This window comes from Anopheles maculipalpis, chromosome 3RL, assembly GCF_943734695.1.
Source record: "Anopheles maculipalpis chromosome 3RL, idAnoMacuDA_375_x, whole genome shotgun sequence".
NCBI classification, from domain to species: Eukaryota; Metazoa; Arthropoda; class Insecta; order Diptera; family Culicidae; genus Anopheles; species Anopheles maculipalpis.
The window spans coordinates 4,873,037-4,893,018 of record NC_064872.1 but is presented as its reverse complement, the minus strand read 5'-3'; the positions used below and the strand labels follow the sequence as shown (position 1 = coordinate 4,893,018).

The 19,982-nt window shown below is 42.1% G+C and overlaps 2 protein-coding genes across 6 annotated transcripts in view; both read right to left on the bottom strand.

Annotated features, from left to right (window-relative positions):
- The window catches only part of LOC126564444 (mucin-2-like), a 363,283-nt gene that overhangs the window by 11,113 nt on the left and 332,188 nt on the right, over nt 1-19,982 (bottom strand). For all 5 annotated transcript variants that reach the window (XM_050221499.1, XM_050221498.1, XM_050221500.1 and 2 more), the window contains exon 2: nt 3,198-3,324. In XM_050221499.1, coding sequence (XP_050077456.1) covers nt 3,198-3,289 — 92 coding nt within the window. In that variant the 5' untranslated portion in view covers nt 3,290-3,324. The remainder of the gene's footprint in view (nt 1-3,197; nt 3,325-19,982) is intronic.
- Nucleotides 1-19,982, bottom strand: part of LOC126565616 (ejaculatory bulb-specific protein 3-like) — a 142,033-nt gene that overhangs the window by 103,405 nt on the left and 18,646 nt on the right. The window lies entirely within an intron of this gene.

Sequence of the window (19,982 nt, the reverse complement as noted above, 5' to 3'; positions counted from 1 at the left end):
GCGGGAAAGCATTATTGTAGGTCGTCTAGAATCAACAAGCGTGGAATGCAGTACGCTAGGTGGTAAACGGTTCGCCGAAAGACCCGGGAAACATGCGAAAGAAAAACACTCCAAACGTTACCCCGTCTGTTGAGGTCTGTGATTTATTGCTCACTCAACTAGCAGCAACAACAGCTGCACACAGGGGATAATTAATCTTCTGCAGCATCCAACACTAAAAGTCAAATAATGTCCCTCATGCGTGTGTATAAATTAACCAATATGACTTCCCTGTAGTAATGTTTTTTTTTTTGCATTCAAATCACAAAGGGGAATGAACAATTTATTAGTTAAACGACGTAAACGATTCTAACTTTGTTCCGAGTCATGCCAAGCCAAGTGGGAAGTACCCCGATAAATGATCCAGATACATGAAGTATTCTCGCACTTTAAAATTATGAATGGCAGATAAGATGCTTAGAATACTCGTACACCTGTGAGCTGCAATAAAGATCCGCTATTCATGCATTCATTCAGCTGATGGTTTAATTAACACGCACTTGCGATCTCTATAAAACACAAAAACCCCAATTGTTCTCGTGGGGTTCCTCGCTTCTATCGAGGAATTCCCCATATACATACTTTGTTTACTCCAGCACGCACCGTTCAACAAACTCCAGCAGGACTTAATGCATCTTCTTTTAATGGATATTGATGCCATTTTATTGATCACACACTTACAAAAAAAAAGAGAATATTAACTTATGGCATCCACATTCCACACGTGTTTTCAGACGTGCCAGAAAGCGAATAATAGAACGCAACCAAAGCAAAGACAATATTGTGCAACTTCTTGGCGAAAAACAACCTCGAACGCTCTCGAATCTCCACCCAAAGGCTCGTGCAAAGTATTTTTGCAAAATTAATTTGCATTTTTCTTCCAAATTTACCCAAATAACCAAAGTTCATTCGATCCCGGGGAGAGCTTGAACGAAGTGGAGGCAGTAGTTTAGGCTTTGGATTTTCCTGAAATTTGCACAACCGGAACGAGAACCCGTTTTCAATACAACAACAAGCATTTGCCTGTACAACATTCCACGCCACGCGAAATGGAGGAATAATGCATGGATTCGAGGCATTTTATTATTATAAGTCCTCCTTCTCTCAGCTCGATGCCCAAACCACCCCTCGGCAAGATAAATAAGTTGGCATTCTTTTATTACACACGTCTGCTGGGTAAAAGCTTGAAGCAGTTGACAAACAAATGTGCTGGTTGTGTGGATGCTTCTTCAACGTACAAGTACCGATCGTGAAAAGTGTGCAAAATCATCATCAAATGTTAAGAAAACATCTTTAATGGTGGTGGCGGTCGTTGTTGCGTGTACCAAACAGCATGTAAATTGCGCCGACACTTTAACGGGGTGATTTTGTGATGATTCTTATCTGCTCGAGTGTTACACTAAACGTAACTAAACTAGTAATTAAAATTAGCTCGTTTAATAACTACATTGGGATGGATTCAATTTGATAATCGCACTGCATACGAATTTACTGCCTAACCGTACACGTGATCACGTCTCAGCCGCATTCCTGAGGCGAATATTTGCTACGTAAAAGGTCGATATTGTTTTCGCTCTTGGCGCATGTGCATTTCTGTCCGGGGGTTGGGCAGGTTGAGCATCAAAACCTCCCCCAAAATGACGTACGATCAGTAAATAACAGCATGCATTGATTGCGATTTTTTTTACTAATCTTTCATATGGCCGGTTGGTGACCTTGAGCCGCAGCTTCGAATGCCTTCCATTGTACGGTTCGTTAATAAATCGTTTCTGTTAATGTAACACACGATTCTAATTGCGCAACAGCGGCTTGTGTAAGTCATTGAGATGAAACATCCCAAATTCCGACTCCCCACTGTGATCTGGAAAAGATCAATTAGAACCTTCCTCTCGAACTCGCAACTTAATTAAATGACTCTCTTGAACTTTGATTGTCACGGATGGGCTTTTTTGCGGCTGATCGTGATCGTACAATTAATACCCTCGAAAATAGTAGCACAAACACGGCCCAGCTACTTCCTTCTTTACAACTGCCACAACAATATGTGTTTGAAGTGACATCTGCTAGAAATCACACTCATCAAGAGTTCAAGGGGGTTAACTTATGGCTGACAGTAGACTACCGGGGCTGTTTGTGTAAACAGTCAACGATCGCATAACGATCACCCCATTCATATTGTCAGTGTTGCCAATTGTTCACGGTTGTTGAGCGTTTTTCGGGTGATACTAAAGATTGCCATTATGGGCTTCTTCTTGTACTTAAGGAGTCATCAACTTCACCCGGGAACAATCACACTACCAGCAGTAGAAATTGATCGTCAGCCAGAAGGAAGTAACAAAGCCAGCGCGCTTGACTTTTTTTTGGTAGAGCCTACCGCATCAGCATGTCCAGATTGCAGAGTTCCATGCGTTCGATATGACCGTGGTATTCAAAACCCTCAAACGGTGGAGTTTATAAAGGTCAGTAAAAGCTACACATACATCACCGAGACAGTGCGCGAACCGCAACAATGATCGTGTGCGCATTAGCGTCACCCCGATTCTTCAACAACCAGAGGTTGGCTCATGTGGTCAATATTTAACTGTTTGACTACCATTTTTTTTAAAGACACCACCAGCGTCAGTATGGCACCTGGGCCAAGGTAATAATTTTTCGGTTATTACACTTCATCTTCTTCGAATGCTACATAAACGTCTCACACGGTCCGGAAGGATGGTCGTCTTTTTTTTTTTTTCTTTGAAAACCACACAAGGTCCTCGACCGACGTTCCGTCACCACGTTCTCGAGGAAATACTGTTGCTGTGGCGTATGTGTACACCAACTACGCACCGATCAATATGCCCAGGGTAAAAGATGCACTCAACCGCGACGTGAATGCGCCACTCACTCACTCGAACAAGCTTCTCTCGGCCGGTGTCCTTCCGGACGGAAAGAAATCTTTAGCGCTTTACATTCGAAAGCTTTACTACTTTGATCTTCCGGAACCACTTGAAACTCTGCACAAAGTACGAAAACCCAACACAAGCGATTAATTTCAGAACCACAGAACAGAAAGATTGCTCCGATGTACATTTGACCAATTGGAATTTAAACCACAAAATTTTGGTAGTCCCACTAAACCATAATTGTTGTGCTTCATCAAGCACGAATCCACTTACCTGGTGCTGTACAGTGTCCGAGCTACCTCCTGAGATTTTACAAAGTTAAGAAACGCCAGTACGGCACTGGCGAGAAGCCAAACTTTACGCATCTTGCCACGGATAACCCTCTTCGGGGATTGAGCTGTAATAGTACCGGACCGCTTCTACACTATGTGTGTCTCTGTACCCCTTCGGAACGCCTCTCCTCTTACACTTTAATCTTGATAGAACCCCTGGTCCTCTGGACCTGCCAAGTCACATACCCCAACTAACACTCGTCGATGTGTGAGCGCTGGGACTGTTTCCCAGCATAAACACTATTGTCTCCGGAACCGCTTAGCGCGAGTTAGACTTCGCTTACCATAAACACACGTGTCTCGAACGTAACACACACACACAGTCGGTCGACACGCACTCTTACCGGGCACAAGCTCACACGCTGCTTTTGGGTGGGATTTTCCCTCTGTTGCGTAGTACTTGCACGGAATACTGGAATAAATTTTCACGCCCGTCACGAGCGTTCTTGCTAACTGCCCACACTCGAAACCACACTTTACTGTGCCACACAACAAATATTTAGGCAAACCTCTACTTCTGTTCACCACCAATAATGTTCATGCTCCAACTCCAAGTGACCTGCAATATCGGAGAAAATGTCGTAAATAACTGCTCTGTGGCCGGTGCTACTGCTGGCGAACCGAAATGCTCGATAAACGATGGCCATCTACCCAAAAGGGCGTTACAGAATGGGACACTTCGAACGGGAACCTTGACGGAGGTCACCGGAGGAGATCGGGCTAAAATGTAGGCATTATAGGCTCGCTAGGGTGAAGCCCATGGCTCGCAATCGAATCGAAAGATAATTATCCGTCCGACGAAACGTATCGCTTTATAGCTTCACACGCGTGCTTCGTTTGGGAAGCAGTGGGCCTTTCTAAACCCACCAATCATGCCAGGGCGCTTGAAAGCCTCGAGCCGAATGCTTACCGTGCATCCAACGGCTCTCGGGTTTAACCATGCGCTTCCAGCGCGATTGCATCATACGTGAGCGTTAATGGAGGGTCTGGCTGCAAGTGTGTGCTTTGTGTGTGTTGCAGATTCTAGCTGCCGTTTCGATTGGTGTACGAATTTTTGCACCGATAATTCTATCTGACCTATTCTCCACTATCCTTCGGCATTTGAATTTGACATTGAGGTGCACTTATGACAGGTAGTGATTGCTATAAAGTGCATAACAGTTGTTTAGAAAAAATGGGGCCATCTACTTCCCTGTTTTCTTCTTTCTAAGTGGGATAATTTATCTACAAAAAAAAATTACCCAAACAACCAACCGTGTGTGTCACCTTGACAGATCTACTTCGCTACTTATACGCCCGATGACAACAGCTGTCACATTCCGTTTTGATTATGACCATTTGATTGGTTTCGTTTGCCGATTTTGTTTTCTTCTCAAATGATTTCTCCTTTATCTCCTATTGGCTAGCTCTATGTGGTCTTGTTATTTCACCAAACATTGGCGAAACCAAACCTGTCCGCCGATGACGAACGTGTGCATAATTAGTAACGCCATCCTGTCCGGTTGTCAAGGTTAGGCTTTGCCGGTGCGATAAACAGAACGCCAAAAATCAATACGCACACATGGTTAGAAGCTAGCCATGACCAGCAGAATCAAAGGAAGAAGTATATGGACTGTTGTTTCAAAGCCGGAAAAAGTCGGCCAGTCGGCAAGTGTTGTGGAAAGAAATCCGAAAGTAAACATTCGCGAAAAATCCAATATTCATGGTCAGTGATGCGAATTATTTGATGCGTTTTTTCGTTGTAACTTCCGCTGGAAGGAAAGGTGTCAAATTTGAAACATTTCTTGGAACGAAGCTTTAAGGGAGGAAAGAGGAATTTATTTTTAAAACAATCTGTCACCGTTCAAAAATGGCTAATGAACGCATTCGAAAAACAAAGTGCTTTAAATTTTTGAATTACATGACATAATCTTCCTGACGCTAATTTCATCCATCTTGTCAACGCAAAACTTTCTTCGCACACTTAATCCTTACTCATCAATCTGGGATCTGCTTTCATCGGCCTGGCGCCATCAAGATTCATTCGTGTCTGGTACCGTAGCACCGGAAATTCGATCTAAACATTGCCATCGCCACTTTGTCTTGCGCTCAAGTCCAAACAGAAACAAAGAAGCACTTTCTCGCTGGCCATTTGCGAATTTATTATTGATGACCAGCAATAAACCCGCCAAGGTGGATGTTTTTCTGCTCTTCCTATGTATACCATCTCGTTACCGGATTGATGGATGGTTCTCGGTTTCTGTCGTACAGAAAAGATTGAAAAAACGACACTTCCCAACACCACACTAATCAACTAACAAAAGGTCGCTTGGGGAGGAGTGCAACAAAAAAAAAAAGGTGTAGATATGTGGCCCAAAAGCCCCCGACAGAATGGCGAGAACGCTCTCGAAGAAATCAATTCTTCTAAAACGTGTGGCACGTACATACACACGAGATCGAATCTGCAAATCCCACGGGAACAATCCAACCCGCACGACCTCTACACGCCTTTTCGGCGAAGGTGTTTTCCCCGTAATGGTAAACGATTTGTTCATGTCAGTTTCCTTTCTACCCCGATACCTTGCGTACGTGTATTTAACACGCCTGGGCCTGTAACTTCCTAACGCAACAATAAGTAGACCATCCTGTCCAACCGCCACAAGAACATTTGCTGGCTGAATGGGCGGTTGGATCTGGCCATGCTGAGGTGATTGATGTACCGCGCTTCATTATCTGGCCGCAATCTCTACCAACACTAGCCGGTGTCAATCATCTTGACTCGTGCAAGTACGATTTGATCGATTGGAGCCAGTGTTGTGGGGTTTTCGACATGCTAATGTAGAAGAAAAAATACCTAAACGAAGACATGCCGTTACTAGCCGCTCTGAGAAAGATCGCTTGGAAGACGAACCATAAAATTTTATTCATTTATTGCACCACCCTTGATACCGGTATTACGGACGAAATACCCGTCAAAACAACATGCAGGCGTCGTCAGTAAAACCACTAAGTCACCCATGTATGAAGACAAATCTTCGGAGCGCTCATTAAGGAAACCCCCGGAAGAAGGAAGTCTACGTCTCCGACTTGTCTTAGATAATTGTGCATTAGTTAAACCCGGCAAGGACGTTCTTTTACGGAATGCAGGTCTCATTAGGATAAAAAACGAAACGAAGCAATCGAACCGGTAACGGTTGATTACCCACATCTTCCATGCTATCAAATCCACCACGAATGTATTTCCCGCTCAAATTCTTGAACTACCCCGTCAATTCCATTACACAACAAAGCACACCCATTTACATTCCCTAAAGCCTCTTCTTACAAGCTATTTACATCTTTTTTGGGAGTCCGTTGCTCTCGCCCTACCAACTTCTCAGTCGGTAAGGATGAAAACAATCAAAAATAACTCCTTATCGCCCCGAGAGTAAGTACGGCCGGGCGCATCAGAATCCACGCACTCCCAAAAACTTCAGCAACAGGGTTCGCTCATTTGCATTTCAATTTCGGAACCTGATGCTTTAAGTGCTCATTACCATAATTTTCCATTTCGGGGCATGTGTCCTCCTCCTCGCTACGCCACCGGTTTTTGTGGAGCAACGCTGCTCATGTTTTCAGCAACTCGAACAGCTTCCGATCCCTTTCAATTATCATTATGTTTTGCATATTCTCTTGCCGTGTTTGCCGAGAACTTAGGCTTGTACTTAGGATACGGTAGTAAAATGCAGATATCTAAAGAGTTTTTTCCAAGAAAACGAAATGCGTTTGCAATAGGAGTTTAAATGGTTGTTGTTAAGCAATTTGTTTTGTGTTTGATGTGACACGAAGGAGGTCCGGAGGTTTTAGAGCTTTTATTTATGGTGGAAGTCTCCTGTTTCCTGATTTCCTCAAAGCTGGTTCATCTGATGCAATGTTCTCAATTTAATTAGCTTCCTCTTAGATTCATTGTACAGCAAAAGCGCGCACCTTTTATTTGAAATCCATACGTTCTTCCTGTACTAATGGGCTTCCCCTATTTGCTTAATCGCTTCGCTCAAACGAACCAATTAGTGACCACACCAAAACAACGCCGTCTACACATTCAACACTGACAACTACCGGTCACCACGCCAGAAGCTATAGAATGGCCCGGGCAAAAAACTTCTAATTGACGTTTAAGATTGCTGGCGGTGATGCTTATCGCCGTGCGTAAAAGTGAAGACCTAGAAGGCATTCTTCAACTTCTACTGAAATAGTTCATCAAACGTTAAAAACAACGTTTCTCGAACGTGCATACTATCGTGCGAAACCTTCTTTTCGCCAAATCGAACAAAACTTCCCATACATTACTGGGACGCATCATTGAAACGGAGGGGCCATGGACACCGTCAAGGTGCGTACGCCACCGCAAAAAGAACGCACCACGCTGCACTGTGTTCGTGTTATCGAGGCTCTCACGCACAACTCCCCCAAGATGCATCAGTTGCTCGCTCATCTTCGCCAAGTTCGGAACAGTTTTGCTCTTGGCCTTGGCCAGTGCCGAAAGGCGTCAGGGGCGTTTTGGCTGGTGTTCGGTTAATCCGTAACCACCGGTCACTAATCACGTTCAGCCCAGTTTTGCAAGCTTCATCCGTCACCGATGTGGGCGCCAAACTTTTGGTTACATGGTGACATTTCGCGGACGCTCTCCTCAAGTTCTCGGGTGGACTTCAGCTCCGAAAAGGCGTGAACCAGGCCTGGTGATCAAGATCAAGTTCAAAGTGTTGACGGTTGATGGTGATCGCTTCACGCTCTAACCAGTTTTCCTTTTGATAGGTTTTTTAACCTGCATCCGCTTGTCATGTTTCGGGTGCGCGATGTGTCACGCTAGCGATCAGCCTCGACCATCAAATTAGTACTTTACGGTTTGTTGGTTAGAGTGGAGTGGCGTTGTTTTCTCCTTTTTTTGTGTCAAACACTTGAGACATTTTTTTCGAGAGATCGGTGAGCTTCAACGCGTTCGATCGTTTTCTAGACGCCAACAGTATTATTAAGAAACGATCAACAGTGACCGATCGAATGGAAGAGAGCTAGACAATGGCTATTAGAGGTGGCAACTGCGAAAAGAGCCTCGAGGGTCACGCCATTAATGAATTACGGTAGCCAAAATAAGTAAGTGAATTATAATTAATATTTATTTTGGATGTAGATGTGTCCTTGAGTTTGTGAAATAGAAAAGCACATAAAAAATCACTCTCAATTCAATATGTTTTTTTTTTTTAATTAGTTTAATTTATTTTTGAATGTATTAGAGAGGAATTCTAATAAATTCCTGTTCTCTCTCTCGTTCTATCTCCAGCGTTGCAACAAGTAGAGATAGAGCCGAGAACTAGCCCGTTCCGACCGACGTTGAATTAATTAAACCCTTGTTTTCCCAGGACACATTGCCTCCCAACATAACGATCCCCTCAGAGCTTGTTCATGAGCTCAGCCATGAAATACTAGTAACAGTTGCATTGAAATCAGGTCAATGTTTATCTTACCGGTGCCACTTCCACCCCACACTATTACTACCCTTGTGGTCACGGTGAGCCTCAAATCAAACATTCGAGTACACACCAGAAAAAAAAACCCCGTTTTGTGGCCGAAATTCTCTTCCGCAATTTTCCATATTTTTTTTTTTCGGCTTAGTTTCGTTTGATACGATTGCTAATCTAATTTATATCACATCGCTAATGGAACTGCTAGTACGTATGGCTGTACACAGGGATGCCTTTCTGTCCGAAAACGGTTGTTTTGCTGGTTGGAAACGTCACACTTCGCTGCACCACACGGCCACGACCGACCGGGAGGCCATGCTGTAGGTGGCTATGGTAAAGGCTCGGTAAACAATCGCACGCGTGCACCGAGTCAGTGCACATTCACGTGCACTGTTCAACACACACACACACATACAGGCTCACAGTTCACAGACCAAAAAGCTTCCTTCTCGAAAAGCTCTCCTTCATTGCGAATGTTTTCGATTCGTTCTTTTCGTTTCGTAGTCGTAGTGTTATTTAATGGCCGACTTGCCGTTGCATCGAGGTTCTTACGTCTGCAACAAGACAAGGCACACGCAGGTTTTAGGGCAGTCTGGTATGTTTTGTGATGCATTACACTGATGCGGAATTCAGTACACCGAAGTTGGCGCATACCAAAGCGTCGTGATTGATCGATTATGGTACGCCACGTTACGATATCTCACACACTACACACACATAACGGTTATGAACGTAAAGTGGCACGCGTCCCACTAAGAAGTACTCTCTCTCTCTCTCCCATTCACTATCATTTCCCGATCGGAAGTAAACATTTCCAAATATTTCATGCCTATGAACCAACCTTAAATGCACACACACTTTATTAAACTCGCGTCAACTTCACTTTCCCGGCTTCAAAAGCGATCAGTGTTTTCTACCCTAGGCAAAGCTACAAAACCACACTCAATCGCAACCCCGTCGTAAACACTACTAGACGAAGCGCGCCTTGGCAATGTCGGTTGGAGCCGGTGTTGCACTGTCAAAACAAACCCGATCCAACGATCTTACCCGATCGTCGAAACACACACGCTCGACGCTTCACTGGTGGGGGCGCCTATATCCAGATAGACGATACAACAGGCTTTTCTCAAGCGAGCGTAACACACGCGCGACCTTCTTGCACGAATTCGCACACCGTACTGATGCGTCGCGTCCGGTTTGCGCAAAGTTTTATGGTTTACGCTTCAGCCCAGTGGCAACCCGGGAGGAGAGACCCAAGCTGGTAGAGTAACAAAGTACGAGCCAGTCCGGTGTTCAATTCTGCCGATCGGCGAGGATACATCCATACGTGTGTGATGTTTTGTTCTGTTTATGTTGAGAAGGAAGATTGTTTATTTTTTGAGATGATTTTTTCGATCGGATCCATTTGGAAGCTTCTAGTGCCCGTGATCCGGTCCGGGAGAATAGTTTTCTTCCTGCGGGCGTGAGCTTCCGTTCTGGGTTTTTATGCATCTTTCAGGTGAGATTTTCTGGTTGCTGTTTTTTGTTCGAATTTATGGAGATCTTTGAATTTATAGCTCAGTTCAGCTTTTTGCGTTTTCCATTTTGTTTTTAACGTGTTTTTTTTTCGCTCAAAACAATATGATGTTTTTCAGCATATCCTATCAGCATGGTGATGTTTTTCAACACATTTTGATTCTCTTGGTTTTGCTTTCTCATCTTCATCAGTTCAGTTGCCGTTTTTATAAGCAAACAATTGTGTTAAAGCCTAAAACAATGGAAATAAATTATGTATGTTTCTTATAAAGCAAATGTTTCACTAGGGGTAAATGAGACCCTCGAGTAGCACATAAGCTATGCTTATCAATGCGAATGATACAGGGTTTTTAGGTCTTTTTTTATTTATGTAGGATATCTCGGAGGGTTCATCGGTTGATTGTACAAAAAAAAAACGTAAAACATTTTTGGCAACTGGCACGGGACGTTTTTCTTCTACGAGGATCAGTTTTTCAGTCGATTGTTTATACAAAAAGTTAACCAAACTAAGAAAAAGTAAACAAAGTATTCTTGTAGATGGTGTCAAACGATGTAGCACGGTGACCCAGAAGGTCGTTAAGCCAAGCAGAAGAAAAGTCGAGATTGGTTTTCAAGAAAATTTAAATAGTCTACGAATATGATAGCATGGCATACTTTAAAATCATAGTTTAAAATCATTCGGATCATAGAAAAATGTCTACAAAATATATTTTTTAAGTACCATAACAATATAATTTTTACATCAGCTCGACGTGAGCTTTACGCAGTGTACGCAGGTGTACGTAAAGATTCACTAATATTTATTCACATTTGTCACAGTTGTCAAACGCTGGATGGGGATGAGTTGTTCATTCTTTTGTTTGCCTTTTATATGAATAGTCGCACATAACACAGAACTTGGCTGAATACAATTCTACTAACTGCAATCATCATAAGCCCTATTTCAGCGAAATCTTCTGAACCCCCCTGTAATTTATTGCTTATTTATGAAGCGCTCACTGGCCAACAGTTCCAAGAGCGCATAGCCTTTTTAAGCCCTTTTTTCCCTTGAAAACCAAAACGCCCTATGGGAACGGGCGATCAACAATTGTTTTCATTTAGTCAGTCTTAAAAAGGGCATTCACTAAAATAATCATTAACACAAAGTTCACCACATCAGCGGCCATCAAAACAAATTCTAGAAGGTCTTTAAATGCTGAAATCAAATCAAATTCATACCCATTAGCAGAATTTACGCAAATTCGATCTCCATTTACGTAAAACATGGAACATTTCACCAGCAAAAAAAAATGCAGCTTTTTAGATGGTTCCGATTCAATTTTGATGCTTTCCATTCTGATTAAATGCTTGCACCATGTACGTGCAGAGGGTTGTCATCCATTTTAATTGGTGCCAGCAATTATGGTCAGCAAAATTGATTCTCTTGCTACCGTAAAGCCAGAAAAAATGAGAAACTAACCGACAAAAAAACGTTTCCACAATTTCGAATTGCTGCCATGCCGAACGGTCTGGGCGTGTTATAAAAATTCCATAAATAAATCGTTCTGGATTTCGGACAATCTCTAGCTGTAAATCCTATCTACCCACTATGTAGGGCTTTTGAAAGTTTTTTTAGGACAGGAACTGTTGAGCACAAAAATATATCCGTAACGTACATGGGCACGTCACAACAAACAACTTGCATCATTATTTATTTACAGGAAAAGTTCTCTTACTTCTTTCTAGTAAAATGTCAGTTTTAGATTGCTTTGCTAGAATGCCTAGAATGAGTTGTTAAAAGGAAAAAAACTGTTTCACCCCATCAAACGAACGCCTAACATTTTCCACATACACACACACATCATATGCCGTTTTTCCCGGTGTGCCTGTGCGCTCCTTTCCCTCCCCCAATGTTGTGCATATAAATCGATTTCTCCTGGTTCCGAAAAGCTCTCCCAAAAACGAAAATCCAACGTGAACGTGAAATGCAATGCTACGAACGAACCGTGTGGGTGATATGTTGTTTGATGCAACATTATTTTGCTTTTATTGTGTCAAACCACCCCAGTTCAGCTTTAGCCATTCGTCACCCCAATAAAACATCAACGAACTTTTTGGTATGTTTGTGCGAAATTTTTGAAACAACCAAGCCGAACTTTGCTGTCGAGCCTGCGTTGGAACGGCGTTCCCGATGTTGCCGACAAAAGTCATATTTTATTTCAAACTTTTATTTCTCTTTTTGAGATTCGGACGATGAAAATAATATTCAACCAAGTGAGACACATTTCAATTTCCATTCAGCTCAACAGCAAAAAGAGAAGAATTCTTTATTCACTTCAAGCACGGTGTAAAGCGCGGGATAAAAGGTGCTCGTAATTTTCGTTGCAATTTGCATCACATTTTTCGAATAGTTTACCTTTGAAACTCTTCAATTTTAATATTTTGTTGACTCTTGGATTCGTAACTCTCGCTGGTAGAGTTGCAATACCTTTTTGCGATGCGTGTCAACCGATGTCTTCCGTGTTTCGATGAAGAGCAAATGCAAATAGAACATAACGTCAGTTTTCGCTGTTGATGATTGCATCCTAGCCTAGCCGTGTGAGTTGGGAGGCAAATATTCCATATGTATATTTGCAATGATGGAACGATCTTGTTGAATATTCATCATCCCATCGCTATCGATAGAGTACCCCATTTGCCATTTTGTTCTTGTCCTCATCGATAGCATTTCGCTAGCGGTGTACATCAGTGTATTCGTAATACGGGGAAAATGCAGCGCATCATTGGCCGTGACATGCGGAAACTAATAGTTCTGTAACCGTCAAGGAACCGTTCCATCGAATATGGATACAGAAACGATTATTTGTTTTACAGGGCAGGCAAGCTGATAAGGCAGGATCATCAACGCTTATGCTTTCTGAGGTATGCTGCTGGGAGGAACAGTGAGGAAATTTTGAATAGTGGGTCAACTATTTATATTTTTGAAAAATATATCGGATCAATAAACGCCAAAGGAAGTGGTTCCGAACTTATTTAATTCGGTCTCCTAATACATTCCTCCTAACCAAATATATTTTATGAGGAACCATACCAGGGAAGCCAGTACCCCTTAAGCATCTATTAGAAGAGTCATCAAAGAAGATTTGATGGAACTTTTGGAGCAACAAAGTCCTATTTTCAGATGAAAAGGTGCTCAGAACGACTTGACCTAGTTCTATAAAAGGTAAAGTTTAAGCTTCAAACCAAGCATCGGTTTGGAGTCATGCTTTTTAATGAAGTGATGCCCAACAGTTTGAAAATGCTGCGTATTTTAAGATTCTCTGGGTGAAGGTCAACTTTGCTATAATGATACACTCATGGTCAATCAACTCCAGAGGAATACATTCAATAGGCGTATTCTAGCTTCCTTTAGATAGTCTTGAGGATGTGGAATAGTAGTATTCCAATCACTAGTTTAGAAAACGGATGAGAAAGTCTTTATCTTGTTTTTCTTTTTCTAAATTTTCCAGCGCAAGTGTAAGAAGCATACAGAAGTACCGCTCAAAAAAACATGCAACAGAGTTCTTTAGCTTAGCTTAGCAATCGATCCCACCAATTCTACTAAACACTTTCAATTCGCACACTCCTTCCATTCATCAGATAATCCTTCTGTATCTTCCCAACATGGAAGACTGAGTGCACTGGTTGACCGACCTTAAAGAAAAAAAGCTACAAAAGTCCATTAAACCAAACCCAATCACCGTTTCGGACACGTTATCGGAATCGTTATCGCTCTTCACCTAAATCTATACAGCCTTTTTTCAGAGACACAAAAATCGTTGTCGAAGCAGGATACAGGAACAAAAAAACAGATTGTCACGATCGATAAAACTAATAGCCATAAAACCAATTGAATTTCTCGTTGTCGACAAGGAGACGCAGCAAAAAAGCAAAACAAAAGCCCCCCAATCGGATCCAACATTAACCCCAAACTGTACGCCCATCGGAGCTTACAGGAAGAAATTAAACATGACAGTTAGAAAGCAGCGAGACAGCGTTGTTATTCCATCAGGAAAGCCTTCGCCCGGTTCTATGTCATGTTTTTCAATTCCAGTACCAGCAGCAGCCGCGACCAATAACGTTTGCCATCGGACGTCATAATGTTGCAACGGTCATAAAAATCGAGCGCACACGCGTCGCCCAGGAGGATAAATGGATGCATAAATTGCAGTTGCAAAAAGGCAACGGTACCGTTTCCGCTGTGTAGCTTGTGGTTCTGGGTGTGTGTGCCACTGGCAGAACGTTGATGATTATTTACAGCGACATTAACAACACCCTGTTGGCTGGCCGCTAGACGAAAGCCGAGTCAAAGCCACCAAGTTTAACCCATATCCAAAAGCCCATTTACGCGCGGGATCAGCATGTTCGAACGGGACGGCTCGGTAAAACGGGTCATGTTTAATCGCTTCAGTTCATGGTGAAAGTAACATCAATTGCTTTCCTCCCTACGCCTACACCGGTTACCGGACTGGTTACAAATTGTGCCATTAATTATATTCGCGGTAACGAAAACTAGGACTGATTCTTTGTGGAAAAATTCATCTCATCAATTCAATCTATTTCCGAAGCATCGGATGCTAATTTCAGTTCCTATTTAAATAACGATCAAAGTTCACGCACCTCAGCCTCTACCTACCAGACAAAAACGTTCCACAAAACAACCCGCAATTCTATGCAATTAATTTTGAGCTCAACAAACCACACAAAATTGGCATTGTGCTGTGCAACAGCATCAGCTGAATCAGAGGAACCAGCTAAAAAAACTCCCAAATTCTTCATTTTCCCACTTGATCGCATTCGCTCGAGAAGAATCGATCGTACAGTTCGTAGATCCATTTGCGTCATCGATCGACTTCTGGATGATGACTGTTTAAATGTGGCGCATCACAATTGGAAAATTGTTTGCCGAAAGCAATCCAGCAATAAATTTAATATAGGTAGCCCATTCTCTGTTGCGTAAGATTTGTGATTCATTCTTGCGTTTTTGTGCGTGCTGTGCTTCCTTATTTTATACAGCTGATGGATGGAGGGAGCTAAGACCGAACAGACCTAGGGAAATTTTTTTTGACGACCAAGGTCAATAAGTACTTTCTTCCACACACCCTGTTTCACTGATGATCCGCTTCACACTTTCACTTACTTTTAAACATCCGGAAAAGGAGGCCTGTCTCGGGCTGCGAGTCTCTTTGTGGCGCAAACATCCTTTATCCCCGCGTTCGGGCTTTCGAAGTGTTTTGTTGGGTAGCTTATGCAAGAAGGATTGTCTGCATGTTTTACATTATATTGTTTGCATTGCAAAATAAAGTTAAAGCCTGAAAATTGACATAAAAAGGCTTTTCCTTTCCTTATTCTGTTTACTGTGCCCACTCATCTCGCCATCGTCATCTGAGTGACTTTGTGAGTGCTAATTATATTTAACTGCCAACTGTCAGTTGACTGTTGATTGCTTATTTTTTTGACTGTTGATTGCTACTTACTTCCCTGAGTAAAAGGAACTGTCAAAAATTAATTTTCCTATTCTTCCCTACATTCCAGACTTTTCGTCTACACAAAAATCCCCTTCATAAAATGATGGTGCTTCAACCATCTTCGAAATACCTCCCGCATCTGTCTAGACAAACATTTGCACACGCCAAACATGTCGCCCTCTTAAGTGAGCTTCCCACTTTGCTGTGTGCGCATTTATGCGAACACACGGGAGCAATAGAATTGCGAAAAATGGACAATCATTTTTGCATACATCTCAATGGAGTGGAATTACTGTATTGCAATCTGTTGTCCGGTTGTACACCGACGTGCTGTGTACCACCAAACACTTCTTGAGCCTTTTATATTCTTTCAGCTTCAAACGCTCAAACGGCCGGGCAAGTGTACTTAAGCGTCCCTCCAAGAGCGGAGAGAAACATCTCGCGTGCTTGCCAGTGTGTTTGCTCGGTGCCGTACGGGCAGAATGATTGTAGCATAAAACAAAAATAACCGCAGCTTCCACATGCTCCGGCTTATCTTTTGCCCATGACGTTGCTGAAGCTTCCGCACGTTCAGATGTCCAACGTGTCAAAGAAGTTCCGATGGCGTGTCAGCAGAACTACCAAACCGACGAGCCAAAGTCCAACGAGGAGTCCGTCCCTCATAATCTGTCGTGAGATATATCGGTGAGTGTTTGTCCGCAATGCTAAATACACTTCACCGAGTACCACGAGTACCAATCAATGCCCGCTCGAGACGGATGGATGGTGTATTCTAGTTTTTGGACTGTCAAATGGTACACACTACTCTTGACGGATGGATGGAGTTGTACGAAAAGAACTATACCAATTTGATTAAGTGGGATTCTTGATGGCCCTTCGGTGTGGTGATATTTGACCAGTACGGAAATAGAACTGCGTGTCCCGCGATATCTTCCGGGTCTTTTCATTCAGACATTCTGGAACCAGGGGATGGAGCATACTCATCTGAGTATGTCGTTAATCGAGTTCGATTCTAGCTGTTAGATACCAAGAGAATAGAATTAATTGCCCTATCAGCAGTTAATGCTGAGCATATCTTCTAAACACACACAAAAAATGTCACGATTCCTTTCGGCTTTCTTCATACATTGACATTACTTCTAAGGTAATCTAAGGAATTTATTTAATTGAGTCTACCTCGTGAGCTGGGTGATGAATATTCTGCTAGATAACCTATAATTTGTAATTGAAAAGCATGCCATCTCCTCGTGCTGCCCGACCGAGTTCGTTTCTATTAGATTGCATTTTCTTGACCTTGGTGCGGCACATCACTTTATTAATAACCGCAGCTTCCCTTACCTTGTGCAGTGTGATCGATCCGTATAGCGTTTCAACGACTTTTTATTAGGTATCCTGTTGCTCTAATGAATTTTTCATACCATCTTCAACACGATGCACTGTAGGAAGCGCCTTTTGTGAGATAAAAACCACCAACACCCCAACGCTTCAATGTGAAACGAAAGGCTGGAACTGTCTGGAACGGCAACCGAGAGCATCAGCACGAGATTCACCCTTCTTTGGAGCATTGACTTTTGTGCCACAGCCGTACAAACTCCACAAACCAACCCACAATGGCCTCTTACTTTTTAAGTCTTGAAAACTTTTATTCTACCAATGGCGCCTTGGTGGTGCTTTTGGTCGGGTGGTTTATTTTGTGGTTTTTATGAAAAAGTTGACTCGCCACACAACCACCCCGAGGACAGTCCTGGGGATGATGGTAGACCACAGAAATCATGCACTGACACCCGTATGTGACTGCAGGCTTTGGCTGATCGGCGACCGGTTTTTTTAGCTTTAAGTGGGAAGAAAAGACATCAAGCTCGATATAGTGCGTACGTGTATTGCTTCAGAAGCAATTGGTAATTCGGGACTGGACTGCTTTAAGAGGTTTATCAGGGATTTTGGCGTTGCAAAGCGATTATTGTTTTGACAAGGTGCAGCAACTATAAATTTCTCCTTATAAGCCGAATAATGGCATACTTCAGTAATTGACAGCTTGGGAGTCATTAAACAGATAAGTAATTTAACTTGTTATTTAAGTCAATTTTTATTACATTTTGTTAAAGTCTTTTCTTTACCATCTGATCAAATTTGATTCCAAATCACGATTACGATTATAGAAAAATGGATTCAATCTCTCATTCCCTTTTCGTTTTATTTCGCTGGGTCAGTTGTATTAGACGCACACACCTCTCAAACTTGTTGTATCATGCTCCGGAAGCAATTTAAATTGCATCCATCGCTAAGGACGTTCTTTTGCTACTTTTTGAGAAGTATTCCAAGATCAAGCCCGCTTAATCATAGAATACGGAGATCCGTGTGTCCTATTTGGAGCCTCATTATCGAAAATATTATATCCTCGAAGGACACGCGCGGTTCACAACAAGACGTAGATATTTACTCGTGATACTGTAATTACCGATTCTCTCCCCAATAATAATCGTTTTGGGCGACCTTAGCCCATTTGCACATTTGCACATCGATCGCAGTAGATGCACAAAGCCGTGCTCGTTCGATGCCTTGGTTGCACATTGTAAAGTGCAACAAAAGAAGGAGAAAACGTGAAACCATCAGTTTTCAGTGACAAGTTGTTACCGCGTTCGACATTGGACGGTATCGCTGGTACCCGATGCTGAGGCGCGAAAATTAGATTGACTTTGAAGGAGCTCCAAAATTACAAATAACACTCTTCGTGTGTAGTGCCACCGGAAATGAGGAAGCTGTCTGCTTGCTTGTTTGCACGGAAGTCTTCGTTGGAAGTGATTTCTTTTCAGTAGCAACAGCAGCATCATCAATACAACTGTCATCAGCTACCGTTTGGAAGCGGCTCAAACGTTGGCCATAATAATGATCATTACCATCACGGAGCGCGATTTTAATTCGATGGCACACTGGCTTGTGTGTAACCTTCTTCGGCATGACATTATACACGAAAGAAGATGTAGATTGCGAGTAGGAAACGAGTGAATCTATTACTAGGACGGTTAGTTTGGTCTCATCATGTGTCATTATTTATATGTTGATCTTTGCTACTATTATAAGAAATTTTATTTTTGGATACTTGAATTTTATATGGCTCAAGAAAAATATGTAAATAGAAAGTTGCTAAAATATTCTGCTATACGGTTCACATTACATAACCGAAACGCCATCCAACTTCCGTCAACAAACGCGCCACATAACTGTTTACATGCATAAATAAAGGAGCAACCACCAAACGAACCAAATCATGCATCATTTGAATTTCATGTTATCATTTCCATGAATAAAAATTAAATGAACTTTAATCAAACCAAGAAAACAAAAAAGAAACGATATGCACTCCTTTTTTGCGAATGCAAATATGTGTGGCAAAATTTGAATAAACCGTTCGTGGTTCATTGTTTTTATGGAATGAAGCGTTTTATAGCATTTGCTCTGAAACGCTTCATTCCAAATTGCATACTTCACAGGCGTAGGCTCGAAATTTATACACAGACGTTTTCAAGTATTTAAAAATAATTTTAAAAAATTGTTTACCTTTTCCTATTATATTTCATAGATTGAAATTACGTGTCATGTAGTGAATTATTTTTTCTCTCAGCCATTGGACAGATACCAACATCAATTGGGCAGGAAACCTTGAATGAATTTTATCTTCAAAACAATTCGAAGCAAGCACAAAACACACTGTCTGTATTTATTTTAATTTTATTTATTTCTTAACATCTAATCAATAATTTCGACAGTATAAACTTAACATTATCTTTATAACCTCCAGTATGTCTTGCGTATTTCATACAAATTTCATCGAGAGCATTGTCCTCGTACCTTTTTGTACCTGTAAAACATAACAAAATAATAATACTTCATTCCAATCGACTGGTCACTACTATAAATGCATTATTTGTAAATAGAAACATCTAAAACGCACCCAGAACTTTGACGTCAGAGGATGATGAGTATTCAAAAATTTACCATTCCCAAAACCACCTCTAAAAAACCCCCGACACAAACGGACCAACCCTTACGTGAAGTATGCCCCAACGAACGAACAAACGACGAAGTTCTTGTGGTCGTGTATAAGGCTCTGTGCATGTAAGCCAAAAGATTTGCTTCGCCGTTTGAAGCACGAGAACAATGGACACTCGTAATTGGTGCCTGCCATTAAATAGTTAAGGTGGAGTAGAGCAAAAAAAATCTACAGTTGTACTTGAAAAAATGAGCGAG